The sequence below is a fragment of the Nanorana parkeri genome, unplaced genomic scaffold (assembly GCF_000935625.1).
Source record: "Nanorana parkeri isolate BGI_ZX_2015 unplaced genomic scaffold, ASM93562v1 scaffold602, whole genome shotgun sequence".
Lineage (NCBI taxonomy): Eukaryota > Metazoa > Chordata > Amphibia > Anura > Dicroglossidae > Nanorana > Nanorana parkeri.
The window spans coordinates 337,778-359,758 of NW_017306870.1; the positions used below are offsets into that span (position 1 = coordinate 337,778).

General features: G+C 38.7%; 1 protein-coding gene across 1 annotated transcript in view; it reads left to right on the top strand.

The window, feature by feature from the left end:
* Positions 1–21,981, top strand: part of CUNH15orf41 (chromosome unknown C15orf41 homolog) — a 307,340-nt gene that overhangs the window by 177,485 nt on the left and 107,874 nt on the right. Inside the window, exons 10-11 of the mRNA XM_018562822.1 lie at positions 3,416–3,481; positions 4,329–4,434. Coding sequence (XP_018418324.1) covers positions 3,416–3,481; positions 4,329–4,434 — 172 coding nt within the window. The remainder of the gene's footprint in view (positions 1–3,415; positions 3,482–4,328; positions 4,435–21,981) is intronic.

A 21,981-nucleotide genomic window follows, 5' to 3' on the forward strand; every position in this document is an offset into this window, starting at 1 on the left:
TTATTATTATTATTATACAGGATTTATATAGAGCCAACAGTTTGTGCAGCACTTTACAATATGAGGAAGACATTACAATACAATTCAAGACAAGATGGTGAGGAGGGCCCTGCCCATGAGAGCTTACAATTTATTTCAATACGCCCTTACTGGAAATGGTGGTGATTTTTCAAATGTATGTGGGCACAGATATGGAATTGCAATAGTCTGGAGAAGCAGCCCTCTCCTGCCCCAGAACAAAGGGGAAAGTTTAGTGTGTGATTGCACCACACCGCAATTGGTGTGAACAAGCCCTGAACCATATCTTTAAAATAACAACACACCTAGAAATATTTAGTAATGACAATCTACATACACATACTTCTAGATAATTGCAGGCTTTGTATTCTTTGCATTCCTTATTTCTCTTTTCTTTCCCAGTCTTCTGGCAGTGGCAATGGTAACTACTATATATAATACTACTTCAACTATACTACTATACTGTATATAGCATTTTTCTGTGCTAGTACACCTGTCATAAATTACATTCCTTAGAAAAATAAAGTCATACTGGAGCATATACATATACCCTTTTGAACTTAACGGTGAAATAGAGACCGAGATTCTGCTGACATATATTAGGCTAGTAATCATTTTCATTTTAATAACACTGTCTTTCATAAATTGCACTTATTATTTAAATGTCACAAACTAAAGCCTACTGTGATTTAACCATTCTAAAGCTGCAGCCTTACATAAGCTATGATCTACTTGGTTATATTATTGATAGCAAAAACAGTGTTTTATGACCTGTCTCCCATGTAAATGTACATAGCTTTCTATATTAGCGTGTTTATTCAGACCTTTAGGCCACTTCAATAAGTGTTAAATTAAACCTCTCACACATTGGGGTTGATTTACTAACCTTATAAACACACCACGAACATGTATACACCTCTGTAGTGTGTTCCCTCCCAGCATGATCTATTGGTGGAATCTAGACACCTTTGTAGTGTGTACACACCCAGCAGGTGTGTTGTGCAAAGCCCTGCATGAATTGCAAGGTGATGTTGTGTAAATTAGCTCTATGTTGTGTTGCTTGCGTTGATGAATGCAGGAATGTAAATGCATGAGCTAACCATTTTTGTCTAAACTGTGAAGCAGCATTATATATGCATCATGTGCATGATTTTTCCATATATGGCATTAGTGGAAATATGCTTTTAGAGACTTTTTGGTTGATAAATACGTTTTGCTGTGTGAAAATCACACGCACCTGGTGCGTGCGTGTGTTTAGGTTAGTAAATCACCCCCATTGTGTCAATGCAAACTGAGCATATAATGAACAATACATGAGCATGGGTTGTCTTCTGTGAAAACTGCATGTCAAAATGATACTTTGATCCAGAGATATAGGAAAATGAAGATATATGCAAATCTTGACTTTTCTGTGAAAGAAAAACTTGGTCCTGTATTTTTTCACCTCCAAACCTATCTATAGGTCAGTGAGGCCATCCATCTTGTTAAAGAACCAACTGAGAAGCTCACAATGTAGACAGGCTAAGCACAGCTTTATCTAGAAAAGTCAAGATTAACATACATCATCCATTCCAATATGTCTGAATCTAATTATTGTTTTGCCAGTTTTCACTGAAGATAACTTCTGCTTATTCATTTTCTCATAATATGCTATTTAAATTGCCCAGATTTACTTTAGGGATGATGATCACATACAGGAGGGGTTGCTGTCATTGTAAGATCGGATTCTCCATCCCATCTGTTAGATATCTAAACATTTATTATTTAGACGCAATGCTTTTTTCCTCATAAATGCAACTATTAGCTGATTATTTGAAAAATGTCTCAGTCCAAGCTTTGGTTCATTCCATGACACCTCTGTCCAGACTGGGGTCCTGCAGTGCTATTACAGCTTTGGTAGATTCCTGTCTTAATGTTTTCTTGAGGTAAATTATTACAATGGTGAAAATGCCTACCAGTCGTTAAAGCATTGATTTTTTTCTTACAAATGTTGAATGTTGCTATTGAAAAATATATTAACTCACAGATGCTGAATCTAAATCTATTTTTTCAAGGGCAAGGGAAGAGATAATGTTGCATTTAAGCAAATCTGTGCTTTTGCCCATGGTGGGCAAAGACACAGTTTTGCTTTATTGACCTCTTCCCACCATCATATATTCACCTTTTATTTGCTATTTTTTTCTGCTCCTCTGCCTCTCTGTTCTCCTTCCAGGAGCAAGAAAAGGAATCCACATGTAACCATCTAAGTTGCTCTATTCAGAGCTTCCAATTTGTACTGTTATCCGTGTACCAGTGGTGAATATTATCCTCACTTCCTGCCCCAGAGACTGTGATCACCGGGAGAGGAAATGTAAGGGAAAATCTTTAGAATCTCCTGACCATTAGAGAACATTAACCTGCCAAAGCTTCTAAACCTTTTTTTCCCCTATTCAAAAGCTTTTGGGTTTTTGTTTTTTAGTTGGTGTTAAAATTAACCTTTCCACAAAATAAGATAAATTCTGGATAATTTAAAAGAGTAACACCAGACTCACAATGGTTATTTACTTGGATTTAATTTCAATAAACTTGAAGAACTTAAGTAAACCCATCATGGGAAAAGCAAAGAACCTCCCATTGGTGTCCTTTAAAAATGCTTGCAGCCTGGCTGTCACACTGACTTTCCTGCTGTAATACATTCACCCACTGACTCAAGACAAATATGCATATGAGGACTTCTGACTTTTTTCTGTAGCATTCTTCAGGCTTGTTCCAGGTGAATGACCCTGAATGTATGGTAGCCAAAGCATCAGTATGGTAGTCAGTCAACTAAAATTTTAAGAAGGATAGTGGCTCCAATATTTTTCTCAGAGGAGTACAGTGGCTTAGTGGTTAACGCTTGTAGCACTGGGGGGTCCCCGTTCATATCCTGGTCAGGACTTTGCAGGAATTTGCATGTTCTCCCTTTGTTTGCATGGGTTTCCTCCGGGTACACCGGTTTACTTCATATTCCTACTGGAGGGTTTAGTAAGCTTTGTAAGCTTCTTGAGGGCAGGGACTAATGTGAATGTGCATTATGTAAAGCACTGTGTAAAATGTCAGAGCTACAGTAAATAAATACCTGTAGTAATAATAATAATGTGGTTTACTTTGTGTAATGAACCAATCACTCTTCAGGCCTTCCATACAGCTTTTGGCTGGTGCGGACTATTGTTAGTGCTCTATTTGAAGCACATATACACCTACAGTAAACACAGGCAAATTTGAAAACCCCAGGCAATGCAATGGGATCATTAAGCAGCCCAGTTGTTGCATTTTCCCTGCTGTATTGCCCATTAAAGGTTTAACTTTTTTTTGCTACATGTTAATTACAGAAGAATGCACTTTGTATTTATAAGCATGCTTTTGGTCTTGTTTGTAGATGAAGACCAGCTGCGTCTGAAGGGTTATGATAAAACTCCAGACTTTATTCTGGAAGTGCCAGTAGGTAAGTCCATCACATTGCTTTACCTTTTTTACAAGCTTCAGCAACATTGTGTTACCCCTATGCTAACCCTATTGTACCTTTCTTGTCAGCTGAATGGATCTGTTACCCTACTTGCATATTTGTTGTTGTCACACATAAGAGCTGCATTCAGAAAAGAGTTAGCTTAAGAGTTGATGAGCTTTGGGCTTGTGTCCATGGTATCAGTTCGATACCTGTTTGAGATTCTTCTAAGAACATTCAGAATTCACTGACAGGTGCATATGACACGCAGTTGGCGTTCTTCTGACCTGCTTAAAGCAAGGTTTGCATTCTCATAGACTTGTATTGGAATGCAAAACCCTTCTGAAATGACCACAACTTGTCAACACAGGCCCTTTAAAGCATGCATTGTATTTCTAGAGGTTCCATAGTGAACCATGATGCAGCCCCAGATAGCAGCTGTGTTGGCTACTATAGAGTTACATGCCTAAACAAACTGCAAACTTGCAAGAGCAGCAGTTGTTTTTTATTAGATTCTATTTTTTATAGTCAGCGGAGTTCTGATTGGTTCCTTTTGGTTATTGTACTTTATATGTAGAGCTTATAATTCTGAAAAGTCACTGAAAGGTGCACTATCCAGCAATCTCATTTTTTATGTCATTAAAGAATGTTTTTATAGCAGCTATCTATTTTAACTAAGGCAAGGCCCTTCATCTGCTTATAAGCTAATGTGCTGCACTACATTAAATTGAAACAATAAATACAGAGATATATAGCTTTAAGTGTTAAAATTGCAGTATTTTACTGTTAGAAATCAAGTTCTAAACTAGAACTCAGACTTAGACATTTTTTATCTTTTGCTCTACAGCTGTAGATGGACATGTTATTCACTGGATAGAAAGTAAAGCCTCCTTTGGCGATGAGAGCAGCCACCGCATGTATCTACAGGAGCAATTCTGGAGCTATTGGAACAGGTCAGTCTTCGACATACCCTCCTTTAGATTTACCAACAACTGTGGTTTTTATATGGGCCTAGCTAAATAATCCATTGAATTAATACCTGGTCAGGGAACCTTGTACTACAAAGTTGTTAGTGATTGTTCAATCAGATTGTAACGTGTGTGGCCAGCATTAGGGTGAAACTTGTGGCACTACAAACTTTTTTCTGTTACTTCATCTATGCTCTCAAAATGTCTGTTATAAAAACTTTCTCATACTAACCAACAACCATGGAGATACCAATATCCAGTTTGGTCCAGTAAATCCTGCTGCTGACCACACTACTTATGGCTTCCCAAACGTTTCATGCTTTTGAAGACTCTGACCCAGAAGAGCTATGCAGATCCTGAGTTTTTACTTTACTTTGACTTTCTAAACTGCTTACTAGTTCTGGTCAGTATAGTAGCCATAGGCCTCTAGTATTTGTTTATCGTCTGCTTTTGCAGCCCCAGTTGCAATGAACAGGATCACTTTTGCCATATTGTAAGCATATTTTATATATAGTACAGTTGTACATCACTAAGTAATGTGTTATTGCTTCAAACATTATGAGTAATATTGTAGTGCTTGCCACTGTAAAACTCCTGTAATTTGTGTAACAACTATTTTTGCTTTAGCATTTTCTTTAATTTTGTTACTTGTTGCAGCAGATACAGTTATAAGTAGGGATGCACCGATACCACTTTGTTCAAGACCGAGTACAAGTACCGATACTTTTTTTTTCAAGTACTCACCGATACCAATTACTAATAGCCAGTTATCCAATTCTGTATAACTGGCTTTATATTATTATTAAACTTTTTTATAATATAAAGCCAGTTATACAGAATTGGATAACTGGCTATTGTGCCACAATATACAGTGTTCTGGAGTCTGGACATGTGCTCATCTATTTTCCCCACTAGGGGGATACAAGCCTAAGTTAGCAATATCTACATAGTTATTTCTTTATTTATTTTTAAATATTATATGTAGTTAAACAGCATTTTTGTGCCCAGCCCCCACGCAGTGCTGCAGTACTAACCTGCAGTGTCGTGTCTTCTTCTCCGTCTGCTTCAGCCACTCCGTGTCACAGCCTAGTCAAGTATAACTAAAGATAAAACTTTTTTTAATTTGAAGTGTTGTGAGGGGGCTAGAACACTGTCAGGTTTTTATTGTTGTCTGTGTCACCATAGGGAGATTCATTCTCTCTAATTCTCCTGATCACCAATGTAACATATAATAAAAATGAGGGTACATCTAAAATGTTGAGCTGCCTCCAGAACAGGAATAAGGGAGATATCTTCCAGTGGGGACATTTGTTCCCATAAATGACAACTGTCTAAGGCGGGGATTTACCTCATAGCCTCTCACTTGTCTGTAAAGGTTCTTATGTATCCAGGTCATGGTATAGCTAGTAGCAGTTAGTCACATTCAATGTTTTCTTTTTTTAATAAGGTATTTACTAGGGATACACCGATATATCGGCCGCCGGAACATATCAGCCGAAAATGGCACTTTTGGCATAATGCCCAAAGTGCCATTTTCTAGCCGATACAGTGGTGCATCCATTCTTTCTCTCCTCCCCGCTGGGCGCTGCTCTGTGTCCCAGCGGGGAGGAGAGAGACTGTCACAGGCAGAGCGTTGTGTGGGTGGAGACTGCCAGCGCCATCACAGCAGTCTGAGCTCCACTCGTTCAGCCTCTTGTGACAGCTGTCAGGATGGAGAGCGAGTACAAACACTCAGCTATCAGTGATCGCTGAGTGTTTGTAAATAATTGAGGACATAGTATGGTTACTATATCCTCAACTATGAATGAATGGGAAGTGATCTACACAACCCCCGGTAATTCATGATTGTGGTTATAGTAAACATACTCCGTCCTCATGTTATGAATGAACAGGAACACTCATAGAGGATTCCTGTTAATTTATAACAGAGTCTGCAGAATAAGAGATTGAGGACTCTCTGTCCTCAATCTCTTTTTTCTATTTTAAAAGGGAAATATCAGGGGTCTGTTTAGACCCCCAATATTTTCCCTGAAGCCCCTAAAAGTAAAGTAAAAAATAAAAATATTTAATAAAAATAAATAAATAAAAATATATATATTTTTTTTAAGTTGAAATAAAAAACATTTTCGGTTTCAGTTTCGGCCTGACATTTTTTTTCATTTCGGTTTCGTTTCGGTTTTGAAATGTTTATTTCGGTTCACCTCCTGTATTTACCTTCTGCTATCTGCACGTCCTTCCCCTGAAGCCCAGCCGGGCGAAACGTGTTGGGAAGCTTCTGGGTATCACCAGCATCATCTACGTATTTCTGGTGCACAGTAATTTAAATTGACTCACGTGTATTGGTTTATTGTAACTGCTGGCTATCCATTCTGGATGTGTAATTTGGGCAACATTACTGTTTTTATTTGGCCTACCTGTTTTTAATATATGTATAATACATTTTGTTAGATTTTTATCATTTTTGGCAAGTTGTACAACTTTGTACGCACCTCTAAAGGCCTAATTTATACATTTTCTAATATCTGTTCAATATTTAAGGGTGTGGTGAGATTTCATTGGGTGTGACTGTTCTCTATTTCTTCTTAATGGGGCATAGATATGAAAAAAACTCAGACCGGGGTTCTAACCCCTTCCCCCACTCTATGCAAAATGAAAAAAAATGTTTTTGCTTTAGATATACTTTACATCTTTTCTTGCAGTGTGCCTGTACCTGTTTGTATGCTGGGGGGGCTATGTTTACAATGCTGGGCACTGATTTTGTGCATTCTGTAAGTTATTAGGAGATGACTGTGGATCTTGGAAATGCCATTGATAAAAGTTACAGCCAAGTAGGATAATTTAATAGAATCCTGGAGTTCTTCTTTAAGGGTGCATCTCTGGTATACATGGGAACAAATGTAAACCATGTCAAAACACACTGCATGTCACTGTGGCATTTCTCATGTTAATTTCTAACTACTGTTGTGCAGAAAATAGTAACCCATTCCCTTGATTGAACAATTCTTGTTGCTGCACGTATTTTTATGTTGTGTTCAAATATCTGACTTTGTAGATGCAAAGAAAAAAAAAAGAAAAAAATGCAGAAAAAGCACCTAATATCCCAAATCAATGTATCTCAATAGACCCTGTTCATATTTCTGTTCTGTACCTGTTCCTATTGCACATGCTGCATCTACATCTTGTGTAATCTCACTGACATGCCCAATAAAATCAGGTATTTGAAAAGCACAGAAGAAATGCACCACATATAAAGTGCAGTTCCATAAGAACACAAACATGTATGGTGTAAATGTATTTCAAAACGCAGCTCTGGGAAACTAGGCGAAGTTGATTAAATCAAGTCACCATCTTACTACTAGTCCTTTGACAGCTTAACAGGACGACTGCCAACACTGTAACTGTTTTAATATTAGGAAGCTGGTGCAGTTATTGCAAACCGGTAATGTCTTTGCTCCTCACCATAAGGAACACTTTATTTGCAGTAATTAGGAGCACTCAAGCATTTTCATTGCCCTGTTGATGAGAGACTGGGCACTGAAGTATCATCAAGGCCATGCTCAGGCTGCAATATGCAGTCACATAAACTTGGCTTACCCTTGTAGGTGCTCATGGCATCTTTATTCTTGTGCCATGGGAAGCGTTTATTTGAATCTCTGGAATTACGGATCTGTTTTTTCATGGTCCTAAAACACTTCATATTTATTTGTTCTAGCATTTAAAGGGCAACTGAACCTTTAGTACAACCTGGCACCACACAGGTTTTCAGCAAGGACATCCCGGGTCCTCTTCTCAGTGTGCATACTCGTTGTAGCTTCATTCATTCCTATGAGAACGCCGTACTCATGGTGGCCGCCTGTGGCCCAGCAAAGTATAGCTTGCCTATAGGAATGAATGGAGCCATGACATTAATGCACACAAAGAAAAGGGCATTTTTGGTGGAAAGACTATGTGGCTCTGGACAGGGCCACACAGCAGCAATTGCTGAATCAAGGAGGAAGGGAAGTATTTGTCCATGTGGGCAGCACCCAGGGTGATGGGGGAAATTGTTTAACAAGGGAATAGTTGTCCATCAAGCATTGATTTACAAAAATTAAGAAGCCTTTTTTACCTTGGTGCAAAAATCACAGATATAGTCTAATAAGTATGTACCTTTAAAGTAGAACTCCCAGCCAAAACAATGTTCCCTATTTGGGAAAGAATAGGGAAGGGTTAGAATCTGCTGGCTTATTGTCCTGTTTGGGTCACCATTGGGGAAAGGAGTAGAGGATATATCTGCCTGTTGGGAAGCGTGGATTTCCCCTCAATTTGAGAGACCTCTGCTCACTTCTGCTGTGTCTCTGGGGACAAGAAGTGCAGGCAGACCTCGCTTATGGCGAATACAGACTGCAGTAAAAGGTTCTAACCTTCTCTTACTCCATTCAATGCAAATATGTTGTGGATGGGGCAACACTTTAAAGAAGACAGACGGTGTGTTCAATGTTCTTTCTATCCTGTGTCAGTGTGTCACCAGTGTTCTATAATCATTAAAATTATGAAAGCTTATATTGACTATGCTGCAAGTGGTCTAAGGAATATAGCTACATTTATTGTGAACTGAAGGCCAGTTTCAAAATATCCAAACCATTATTCACTGTCCGTGTGCAGTGATCAAAAGACATAATTGTGTTTACTGCTTACAACTTTAGGTTAAAGGAGTCTACCCTAAACATTCCCCCGTTAAAGTACAAAGTGTCAGAATGCTGCATTGTGTTTGATGATTTGCAGTAGATTTCTGGGATGGGAAAAAGTAACATGATCAGAATTCTTCCAATTATTTACACTTTATAAGAGCCCCAGTGATAAAATGGTTATCAAGTTAGAACTCGATGCATTATTGAGATTTTTTTTCCATGTGTACAAGTGATCTTTAAGTAAATGTTACCTTTTTCCTGGCTTTGGTAACCGTGATTAATTTTGACAGCTGTAGGATAGCGTGTGCTACAGTAATGGTAATGTCCACTCATTTGAAATGTTTCCAGTGTCTGTGTCATGACTAGGAGGAACGTTCATACTTCAATCAGCCTGCTGCATCTGTTGGAAGTAGTCCCTCATCGAGGCAAGCTTCAGGCTTGTTCACTTAGGCCAAGCTTTGAAAAGCGGCTTCATTTCACTGCTCTGTAGGGACTGTAACTTCCAATTTGATTGTGTTCACAGAGTGATAAGGAGGAGTTGATCAAGAAAAGTGGTCTGTTTGTAGTGTAAATGTATATCCTCTGTGGGTACTCAGATATTCCTGGCTCTCCTCTCACTTGGAGCCGCAGGTCAGCGCTCTGGCTGGGGAATCATTACACCTGGAATTATATTTCACCTCTTGTTGCTTCTGGAGGATACAGTCTGTAAAAGCACGGACTCTTTGCTATCTCTACTAGTTATTTTAATTATTGCATTTTCTTTCCTAGTTAGCCTTACATTATTTGATGTTTCAGATGTAAACAAAAAATACATTATAAGTAATAGAAGTATTTGCTGATATTTTTGAGGGCTATGGTTTAAAAGACGGGGCACAAATCAAATAAGTTCCGGGCAATGTCAGTAGCGTTGGCAATGTCAATGCGTTTTCTCATTAGGATCCGTATCTTTATTTAAAGCAACAACAATTTTTGGAATTTATGAGAGTGCCAGAATAGAATGTACAGGAAAGCTGAAAATGTTAAGGACAGTATGTAGTGGTTTTGTACATTTTCTTTTTTTCGTCCAAACAATATAAAATTTTACATATTAATATTTTGTATTCACTCTTTCAGCCAGCAGGTGGCCCTTTAGGCTCCTTTTCACACTTTCCATTTTCTTTTTGCTGCCTGTTGTAAAAGACCTGTTGTTTACAGAGCTCAGTAGAGCAAGTTTAAGTGTATACAAACTGGTGAATGAGGAAGAGCAGTGACTCCTCACCCACTCTTCTTATACAACTTTCAAGCCCAAGGTCAAAGCCAAGTCAAGGTTTCAATGAGAGAAGGTGCACCATAAAAATCGGTATAAAACGAGTATATAACATAAGCAAAATAAAATTGAGCCGAAGCCTTTAAAATGTCTGCCTAAAGAAAATCTGTGCTTTGCCCAGACAGGCTTGCTTTAGGCCGGGTTTACACTTATGAACTGAGGTAATGCATGTGTTTTTTAAAGAACCATTACAGTGCATTGTCTTGCACAATGCACTGTAATGTGATGGGGTGATGGGGTGCACGATTGGCACCCCATCACACTAAAGCAACATACGGTAACCCACTTGCGTTGCAGCACACCACAACACGCAGTAATGCGCCATCATGCATTGTCGTGCGCTGTATTGGCAAAAATGGTGCAGATCTAAGTTTAGGTCCATCGTGGTGCATGTACAGCACACTAAATGATCAGGCTGCCTTAAAGCAATGCATGTTAACACGTGACATAACTTGCAATAGTGCACTGCAGGAAACAGCCAGGTGTGTTGGGAACCTTTTTGTCCCTCCCTGCAGCATATACACGTTTCCTCTGCTCACCCATCATTCCATTTATTGGTCGGGGGCGATAGAAGGAAGCTCTGTGTAAACTCAGTGTTGCTCTAATCGAGTCCAGAGCCCAATTAAACCCTCCCTGGAAACAATAACAATAAATTGAGGGCACATCAGTAAGTCTGGAATGCTCTGTTTTACGCTTGTTTTCATGCTGCATTTGAGATTTTCAGAGAAAGAACTCCATAAATTAGACTACCAAATAAGTGGGACTGCACCCCTGACGAGGAACCAGTGGTCCAGCAGAATTGTGAGACATCCCCTATCCTCAACATATCTACAGGTATGCATTAGCACACTCCTGAGGTGAAATAGTTGTTGTAGCTTATCGCAGACCTGTATCGACCTCAGCAAAAGTACAGCAATGAGTGACAAAGAGGCAGTGCTGTCTGTGTTGCACAGGTTCCACTGTATTCTTTCAGGGAGAGGAGTCCTGTAACCAAAGCAGGCCAACATCAAAGCAGCTTCACAATGAAACAACAAATTGCCAGATCACATCAGACACTGCTATTTGTGGGTTTTCTTTTGAACCTGCAAGTCCCAAGTAGTAATATTTGCACACATTCTACAGGTTTTTTTTATTTTTATTTTTTTATAAATTCTGTAATTATGAATTACATTTTTAAATTCAATGTAGAAACAACATTACAAAACCACAAACCTTAAAATAAGGAGGGTCATAAAAGACAAAGGAAAGCATACAGATAAGACTTAGCATCCCACAGTTGCACAAGGGTTTACGGTCAAAAGCAGGGAAATACAAAGTCCTGATGTGTCACAAGGTGCCACATACTTCAGTTGCCAATTCAGTGGATTAAGATGTCAGTGCTGGAGCTGAATTAGAATGGGTAAATGAAAGTGACATTATAGGTAGAATATCCCCCCAATACTGCTTTAAGGACTTACCTTGTGTGATGCCTCTTGATCCGAACAGCTTCTTCCTTCCACTTGTTTTTCAAAGTCCTTCCAGTGCTGGTGACGGTCTCTGATCCACCGCAGACTCCTCGGGTCCCATGGGGAGTCTGTCGTGCGTGCGCCCTCCCGACTGCACCGCTGTTTCCATTCGGCGTCGGCGGTACTGTCTTCCGACGATCTGTACTGCCCATGTGTGCCCTCCCACACTTCATCCTTCCCAGCGTTTGGGAGTCGGGACTTCTACAGCGTGAGCAAGGGCTGCTGACCCAAGTAAGTTTGTTGGTATTTGCCACCTTTTTTTGTTTTTTTGTTTAATGTTGGGGCATATACCTACTGCTTACTAGCAGTAGATATATGCAAAATACTTTCATTCTTCTTTAAGTAAAAAAAAAACTGCTTAAAACAATCGTGTAAGCACCAACACTGAGCAACTGACTGATCTATTAAAAAAAAAACAGGCAGCAATGGGTCAATAATCATGCACTAGTGTTGGCACATGAGAGGAAGGGGAAGAGTAAAGCTGGCCATACACCTATAGATTATCTACAGATTTTCTATGGTCAGATGGAAAAAATGCCACAGATTCCTCCATCTACACTAAACTGTGTGGATGAACTAATCTCCCCCTGGGCCAAGCTTCAGTATCTTGCTAGTCGGCCCCGCTGGCTCTCAAAATACCTGAACAATGCCTGCATCCAATCAGATTGTTCAGGTATTTTGACAGCCAGTGGGGCCGACTAGCAAGATACTGAAGCTAGGCCCAGTGGGAGATTCCTCCATCCACACAGTTTAGCGCAGATGGAGGAATCTGTTGCATTTTTTCCATCTGACCATAGAAACTCTGCAGATCATCTATAGGTTTATGGGCAGCTTAAGTATTATGTCCTTGTTTCCAGTGGTTGAATGAAGTATGGAAAAGTACATGAAAAGTGAGTATGTGGTGCTGGAGATGGGGCATTAAGATAAACCTGTTGCTTTCGGTCTGCATGGGCAAAACACAGGTTTACTTTAGGGCCGTAAAACCAAACATAGAACATGATAAAATGATAGTTGGAACATTGGTGGCAACATATATAGACCAAGCCAGTTTCAGATGCAAAGTTGTGACACTCCTACCACAGTTGCATATTTTTATACTATAAATATATGTTTACATTTTTTACTACCTCTGTGATGATAAAGTAATTGTACATAGTTCTAATGATATGGAAATGTATATTTGCAGACACATTTAAAGGCAGTGTTGACTAAGTGATTAGATTTGCAACCTTACAATACCAGGGTTGTACATACTGTATAATGTAGACACATTGTGCCAAATGCTGTGCAATTTATTAGCACTAAGAAAATAGATAAGACTAAAACCCTTGTTATTTTCCTATTATTTTCTGCATTTTCTAAAATGTAGAGCCCAAACATCCTGTGATCTGTCAGGTGTGGAGCAGGACAAGCTGGTCATGCACAGACAGTTCTCGAGTCTCCACAGGCAGCCTGTGCCAGGCCACCAGAGGTCAGACTTCATGTCACAGTACGTCAGCTGGTTGACATGTTGTGATGCAGTCCTGCCACGCTCAACAGTTCTGACCCTGACTGCATTGGAATCCTGAAGGAGCCTCGGTCTGCAGACCTGGTACAGTGAGGATCACTGTACGCAATAGTTTTGTTAATTATCTTGTGACTGCCTTTTCTGACTAGCTGCAAGAAGGGTAGATTATTTAAATATCCACTTATTTGATTGATGTTTTACAACATTCAGTGACACTACTATGTTTGAGACCATAATTCTTAGAGGAAGGGACAACCCAATGACAGGCCAGGCTTGTATTCATCTCAGTTGTCACCTGTGTGTTGGTTTGTTAACAAGTAAGGTACATTCAACCTGGTTTTTGAATTCAGATGTAGCATAGTTAGGCATCGAATTTAGGCTCCAGCATATGAGCACTTCTTTTTTTTTTGGTGCAGGGGTGTGGTGACAATTTTTATGTTTCAACTTGTTTCAGCTCCAAAACTCAACAACATGAATTGTCAACATTTTAGAAGGTTGCACAAATTGTATACCTGCTCAACCTCCACCTGTAATGGGACTGATGGGAAATGTTGGTGCTCAGTGAGGCTTCTGTTCACCTTCATCAGCACATAAAAGTAGGTAACTGTCTGGCATACAGCTTTTCTGTTCTAAATCTTTATGATGGATGCAAAAGCAGCTTAGATAATAGAAAATGGCTAAGACCTTAGACATAGCTTTGACTAAGGCCCTTGGTGGCTCAAACACATTAGCAGTTTTGTATTATATAAGCTGCGTGCGCTATATTATAGTAAAGATTTGGATCCAGGAAAGATTTTAAAAGGTTAGCTGGATAATTATATCATTTTAAATCATTATTTAGCAAGTGTCTCACCCTGCCACTTCTGCATTATATAGAATGGAAAATCAGTATGATAACCACATCAATCCATGTACGCAGATGTCTTATATCAGATTGAAACATCATTGTGGAAATGAAAGATTGGAAGGCCCACCCTCTAATATCACATGTGTATCTAATACTTTTTTTTAAACTTAGTTCTGCTTGTTTTGGTGCTTTCGTAACCTCTTTTCTGACTGGCTGCATAATATCAAAATATGTGAAATACAGCAGGCTTAAATCACTAAGCTGTAACAATCATTCTTTGCCATTAATAATGCTATTTTCAGCAATAACAGTCAATGTTAGTTGCAAATAATAGTGACCTGGTTGAAAATAGGATGCATTATGGCAATTAACACATGCAATATAGGTAGGTGAAGTGAGGCTAATATAGCTTTAAAGTTCCATTGTTATATAAACATTGTCATATGTTTGCTTGGTTCATTGTGATTTATTTAAATTTAAACTCCATTTTTTGTGCACATTTATACTGATTCTGAAGTTGATGGGCAAGACAGTAATACTTTTAATCATGTTAGACAAGAGAGAACAAATTCTGTATTCATTAACAGTGTGATTTATTCTTCAATAAAGGATATGGCCTAATTGCACAATGTTTTCATATCAAGAAGAGGTTAATACACCTACAGTCTGTAGGCCTCTCATTGACTGGCTAAGTGTGATTAAGCCGTCACATTCTATCTAGTCTTGAGGCTGGGCCGTCGGAAGATGTAGGCCAGTTGACAATGCAAATGCTGTATTTTTCCTTCACTATTTAATGTCCTTTCACCCACCCCTCAATCCTCCCCCATCTCACTCTTTCAAACATTGTTACATCACCCAGGAGCACCGCGCCATTCCGACAGCGCTTTCAGCACCTATCTACATTACCGCAAGGCTTGTACTCCACATCCAGCATCACCCCCACCGAACTCACATTCGACAAGCATCTCGCCTCACAAACGATAAGAGCTGACAGCGTAGGTCTTGAAATTTCTTATTTCCCCCCCCTTCTATATTTTGCCAAAGGCCCTGGTCAGATGTTCTCCATGTCAGGAGAATGTCAGCAACCACAATCCCTACCTTTCAGAACTGCTTGTAATTTCTTAATTGGCATTTACAAGTGACATTTCCAATGTGTGCTCTGGAACTGACCGGGAAGCTTCCAATGAAATATTACGTATGCTGATCATTAAATATCCCTTTTTATTCTGTTACTCTAGAGCTGATATTTTTACCAAATGTACTTGGTAACCTGCATGCTGGATGTTCAACATTTACATATGTATTTTATTTGTTTTCTTAGCTCCAGCAAATTCTTAAGTGGTATGCAAACTACATTGAACCCTTTTACAACATTCCTTGCCCTCATGACAGCATAATGTCCCTATGGCCAGTTTAATTCTAAGCTGGTATATTTACTTTGTTTTTAAATTGTGGGAAACCACAGCACCCAAAGGAAACCCATGCAAACACAAGGAGAACTTGCAAACACCAAATAGAATCAAACCTAGGACTCTAACACAACAAAAACACAGTGCTGTCTACTAAGCCACCATTGTGTTCACATAATTGTACAATTCCATATTTGAGTAGATGGTTTCTGGGTGAGTGTGGATTGTGTAGTAAAGTGTATTCAGGTAGCCCAGATGTTGTAAAATGTATCATAGTGGTCTCTACGTGTGGCAATCCACTGTTCTGCCTCCATAATGTTGTTTACTTTAGCGATCCAGTCCTTCTTAGTTGGGACCATAGATTTTTCCCATGAATGGCAATCAAACCCTTGCTGCATTAAGAAACTGTGGCAAAGTGCATTTTTTTAAAATATTTATTTGGCATAGGAGAAATGTGTAGTAAAAAGGGCCCAGGTTCATCAGGTAGGTCAACATCCAAATTTTGATGAGTGATCACACGTTCAACCAGAATGACTGTATCCGAGGGCATTCCTACTATATGTGTAAAAGAGTTCCTAGTTGTCCACACCAACAGAGGCATGAGATGGAGGGATATATCCGCTACTTTTAAAGGAACCCTGTATCAACAAACCAATAGCTTATAACACGTCTCTTGTGTTCAGGTGTCTATAGAAGAGGAAAGGATTAGTGTATAAAGTTGAGTGATCTGGGTATATGTAAAGGAGTACCTCAAATCCTTCTCCCACTCCGTGAGAAAAGACAACTTGCCACTAAGCCTGGCCAATAACAATAATTTATGTAATAAACAGCAGCCTAGCTGGGGGCGTATATTGGCAACACAGTCACTCATAGCGTTATAAGCAGCTTCAACACTCGAAGTGTGTAAGTGAAGACAGCAGACGTATTAAAGGGCAAAAAAAAGTGTCCCAGAACCCCTTAATATGCCTGCTGTCTTCACTTACACACTTTGAGTGTTGAAGCTGCTATAATGCTATGAGTTCATCAGGAAGCTCCCATAATGGCCCCTTAACTCGGAGAGAGGGAGGATTTCAATGTGTTTCCAATGTGTTTAAGCTGATAGCACAAACAATTCTAATTTCTTGGTTCTTTATTGAACACAGTTATTAAACATTCACAGTGCACAAGTAAGTGAACCCTTGGCGTTAATAGCTGGTCGAAGCTTCTTTGGCAGCAATTACTTCAAGCAAGCGCTTTTGGTAGCTCTGGATCAGATCTGCACAATGTTCAGGAGGATTTTTTTAACCATTCCTCTTTCCAAAACTGCTTCTGCTCAGGCATATTTTTAGGATGTCTGGTGTGAACAACTCTCTTGAGGTCATTCCACAGCATCTCTATGGTGTTAAGGTCTGGGCTCTGGCCGGGACACTCCAAAAAACACATTTTACTTTTCTGAAGCCAGTCTTGCGTATCCTGTAGAATACTGTATATTGGTAAACTTGGGCTTTTTCTTGCCACTGTACAGAAATCTAATGTATGGTGGGAGTCTATGTCAAACACTCAAAAATGTAATGAAGATCTAACCCCAATCTCTAATTTAAGCTTTACAGTGTTAATTTGATTGTAAAATCATGCTTATTATCCTGCTATGAAGTTCCTTTTTCAGACACAACCTGTTATAGGGTGACATTGTCCCTGTCTCCCATTGTGCTGCTGTGCTGTATCACAGGCTTCCGAAAGAAATTACAAGTAGCCGTTTTAACATCCATTACATAGGCATGGTCCACTGTAGTCACTATCAGGTAAACTATCCTGAGGAATTCCATGCAGCCATTGTTGAAGTACATGTAGACAAGATGTGGCTGTGATGGGCCTGCAGGAAATCAGCTACAAAGGATAGAAAAAAGATAAAAACAATATTTTATTAAACAAAACAATTGTATACACAGTGCTTTAGCAAACTAAATGTCATTCAGCTAGGGCTTACATGCACTTTTAATTCGGCATACAAACACACACACACTTCATGGCATAGTCATACTAAAACCATAGCTTTTCTATTTAAGTTATGGAGTAAACATTAGTGGTAACTACCAGAGTAATTACTAAGATACTAAGATAAGGCACTTCTGAATCCCCCATAAACTATGTTCCTTGGGTAAGGAAAATAAATGTACATTTAATCATACATATAACATATAGATTGCAAGGAAGTGCAGACCCTCATATGCCTGGAACAGCTCTCTATCCATCTTCAGTATTTGCATAACCTTGGTATCTTAAATTATGAATCCCCAGTGGTACAACTCAGCACAACAGGATGATGTCTTATAAATAAATGTTAATAACAATGTATATGTAAATGCATGCATATGTGAGTGTTATAAGCCAAAGTACAAGCACTGAGGGTGTTGGGGTTGCTCCTCTAAAATACAGAAATTAGCATGTAGAGTAATGGAGCTTAGTCTCAACTCTTCTCTTTACAGGAATGTAGTAGTTTATTAACTTATTTAAATATTTAAAGAGAATATATAGATTTTCAACGTTGTTGAAAAGAATGTAAAAGGGATACTGTTGATGTAAATCTTATGAATGAATGTGTTTAAAAACATTGTTTTCATTTTTGTAGAGTAAAATTATTTATGTTGATGGAGGCAGCCATGTTTGATTATTACATGTGCAGGCTATACTTCCTGCCTGCAGTGCTACACAACACCACCCCTTCTCACAATGCCTGTATTTGGTCATCTATAAAGCTTTGTGTTTGGTGCAATAACACAACTATAGACGAGCAATAAGTAAAACGTGAAAACATTGCAGTAAGCAATGTATATACTCACATGTCACCCCAGTAAAATGATGAAATGGCATTGTGTAAAATAGTTATTTTTGTCTATTTTTTATGATCTTTTGCCGTTATTATAATAAAACAGCAGGGTCCTTTAGAGTGATTTAATATGCTGGTTTAACATGAACCTCCCCTGACCTAACAACACCTGCAAGCAGCTTGTGTTCGCCTACAAGTTTCTGTGTTACTCTATAGATCAGTCCCTGTGAAGTCCCTTGAATCTTTGGTCTAGGTTGCATGAAGGCATTAGCTTCTCTCAAATTCAAATCCCCACCTTTACTGGTACTAATCCAACTTCCGCGTCATTCAACTGTCAAATGCCAGAGCTTCTATTACTCTCTGGCATTTTTAATAATTTACCAAGAGTTTAGAAAGACAAAGAAGGTATTATATTTGTTCATATGTTTTATTTTAAGTTAATTCGGGTTATACAACAACTAAAATGAGAATAAATCTCCCTAACAGTTATATTATATTATAATATATATAACAGTTATAATATATTATAATTTCCTAAATTAACATTTAACCTCTTTTAAATCAGAAAATATTAGGTCCAATAATGAAATCTGGCCAATACGTGCCCATCGACAAGACAGTTGTTGGTGGAACCTGTCTGTTTTAGAACTTCTGATAATCTTTAGGGACACCTAAAAGCACCATCAGACTATGCCTGGATACTGGATGGGTTCAACCCATAATCTAGTCCTATAGTAACTTTAGTGCAGGGCCACCATACATCCTCTTTTATCAACTTATCACAGCCTGGAAGTTCTTTTGGCTCTGTTGGATTTGGACAAACATATATACTATATGGCAAAATCTTTTAGAAGTCAAAAACTCATAATAAAAAAGAACATACCAGTACTCTAATTATTTGGTTCAGTAGTAACAATTATGTGGGAATTTGCCTTAGCCTGGCTTCCAGACATGGTGCTTATTTTGGGACACTGGGCATCTGTGTATAAACACATAGAAGGGAATTTACTGATACGAAATCTAGAGAAGCTGTGCATTGCAACCAGTCATTTTTGATATTTAATTTTTAAAGCTTAACTAAACAGGCTGAAGATAGTAGCTGATTGGTTACTGTGCATAGCTATTCAAAATTCCATCTGCTCCAGTTATAGTAAAATTCCCATTTATAGTTATAGTGCTGGCCCCAGGATAATAGCAGGTTCCAACACTAGAGATAGCAGGATCTGAAAAGTTCTTACGGTTGCCTTTTTGGTTTTTACTTTATGTGGAGCTTTTTTCTCTTAAAGGCACAAAAGGCAGAATGTCTTGTTCCTGCCAGGTTTGCTAAATGACAATTAGTTTGTTTGGACAGTATATATACTAGTTTTTTAGTGAATTGATAGTATCAATATTGTTTGAGGACACAAAATAGCTGTCTCCACTGTGTGAGTTCTGAGTAAATTTATAACTTGATATTCTAGCTTTGTATGTGTACACTGATCAAACAGTGAGACGACTGCCCCCTCTTCCCACCCTGACAGTTGAATGGTGACAGAAACATTCGATCCTTTCTACACATTATGTGCTGTTTATGCTGCAATAAATAAAACCAACTTCACTTATTGTCCCCTTTGTATGAAAAATTAACTGGACACCTAATATATTTAATATTCGGCAGCGTGTAAGAATAATTTTTATGCAACTCTGATAGTTAGAAAGATAGATAACTCAATTATTCCGTCATCTATCAAAATATTCAGATATATAAGAGCTCACTAGAAAGATTAATGGTGAGCAGAGTCCACCGGTTTCAGAGCCCTTATAATATTCACGCATTTGGCTCAACAACTTTTTTTTTTTTTTCTGGATTGTTTTTTCTCTATTGCATTCACAAGCAAGCTTCATTACCCATCACTCTACCGGAGAGGTTTTATTATAAGGATGCCATCTTGGCAAGGCTGTTATTTAGATGATAAATGTAGGGAAGAGCAAGTGTGTCTAGAAATTCCACTTATTTATGTCTTTGAGCACAGAAAAAAGAGGAATGAGAAAAAAAATGGGAGCTTTTTTTTGACAAGTAAAACAAACAGCATCTAAATTTCTAATGAACCTAGATTTTACAGATACAAATACAGGTCACTTATCTCCATGTTACAATGCTGGCTTTATGTCCCAGCAGGAATTTCATTAATTTGTAAAATGTAAATTAACTAATTAGAATGAGTATGCATTATTAGTGACAATTGTTTTGCATGTTTCTTCATTTTCTGCTTATATTTATGATAGATTAGGGTTTTCTTCCTGCGTATTATTCATTTCTGAACAGGGTTCTTTAACAGCTTATATAGTGCCCTAAGCAGATTTTAGTATGCTGTGCATCTAGTGAAAATAGTAACATTGTTTACACTTATTTTATCCCTGTAACATATGTGAAGTATGCAAAATTAGAGGGTCTTAGAAGTGCACCTATGTCGCATGTTGTTACAAACGTAATAATTTATAGTTAAAGGTGAAATTTAAAGGTTCTGATACAATTAAAAGAGAACTATGGGGTAAGTGTTTTTCCCCATAGTTCTCTTTAGGGTCACAGGTGGACATATACTAACCTCCTCCTGTGACCCAAAGCTCAGTATATAGCGGGCTATTGCACACGATATACTATTGCAGCCAGGATGGATCCCAACAATACTGTCTGGATCCACCCACGTTCGTTCCTCCACTCAGCGCTGGAGGATCGGTGAGGGGAGGGGGGAATCCCTGCGGGGAGACGATCGGGAAGTCAGCGGTTCAGCGGCATGTTTCTGCTCACTTCCCGATCAATAGAGCCGACCTGTGACAGCTTCTTTGTCACAGGTCGGCTCTAACTATGAGGATGAGTGGAAATCACTCACCTCATAGTTCTCCTTTAATGCTTTTTGCAAGTTTTAATGCTACTGTAATTAACTTTTCTGTTAAATTGTATTGTTTAGTGACAAAGTTTAAAATGTAATAGTCTGGACATAGAGGTTAATGATATGTTTAACTCTACGGAGAAGGGTGGGATTGCCTAGAGTCACACTAGTTGAATGAAAGGAAAAAAAATGAAGGATGAGGAGAAGAGATGTTTATCACAGTCACCAATCACATTACAGTAGTTATTTTTCTACTCTACTATAGGAAAGGAAAATAACTTTCGATTGGCTATAATTGCCACATGTATGTACCTGGTGAAAGCAGGCAGGCCACATACTAATATTAAAGGGACTCCTTACACCCTTATTTACCTTCTACCTATTATATTCTTTCCAGGGTCCCTACCCCACCCTGATTCTGCTATAAATGATGGTGGACTTAGAGCCAGGAACCCTGTACAGCAATTGCCAAGATTTTGAAAGCCAGTGGGTGCAGTACATCAAAGGCTCTTATAGTCACCCCCATCAGATTTCCAATGCTGGTAGGCTGGAATGCTAAAATTACAAGTGCTGCAGACTGGAAGTGACATCACACTAAACTAAAGGTTTTCA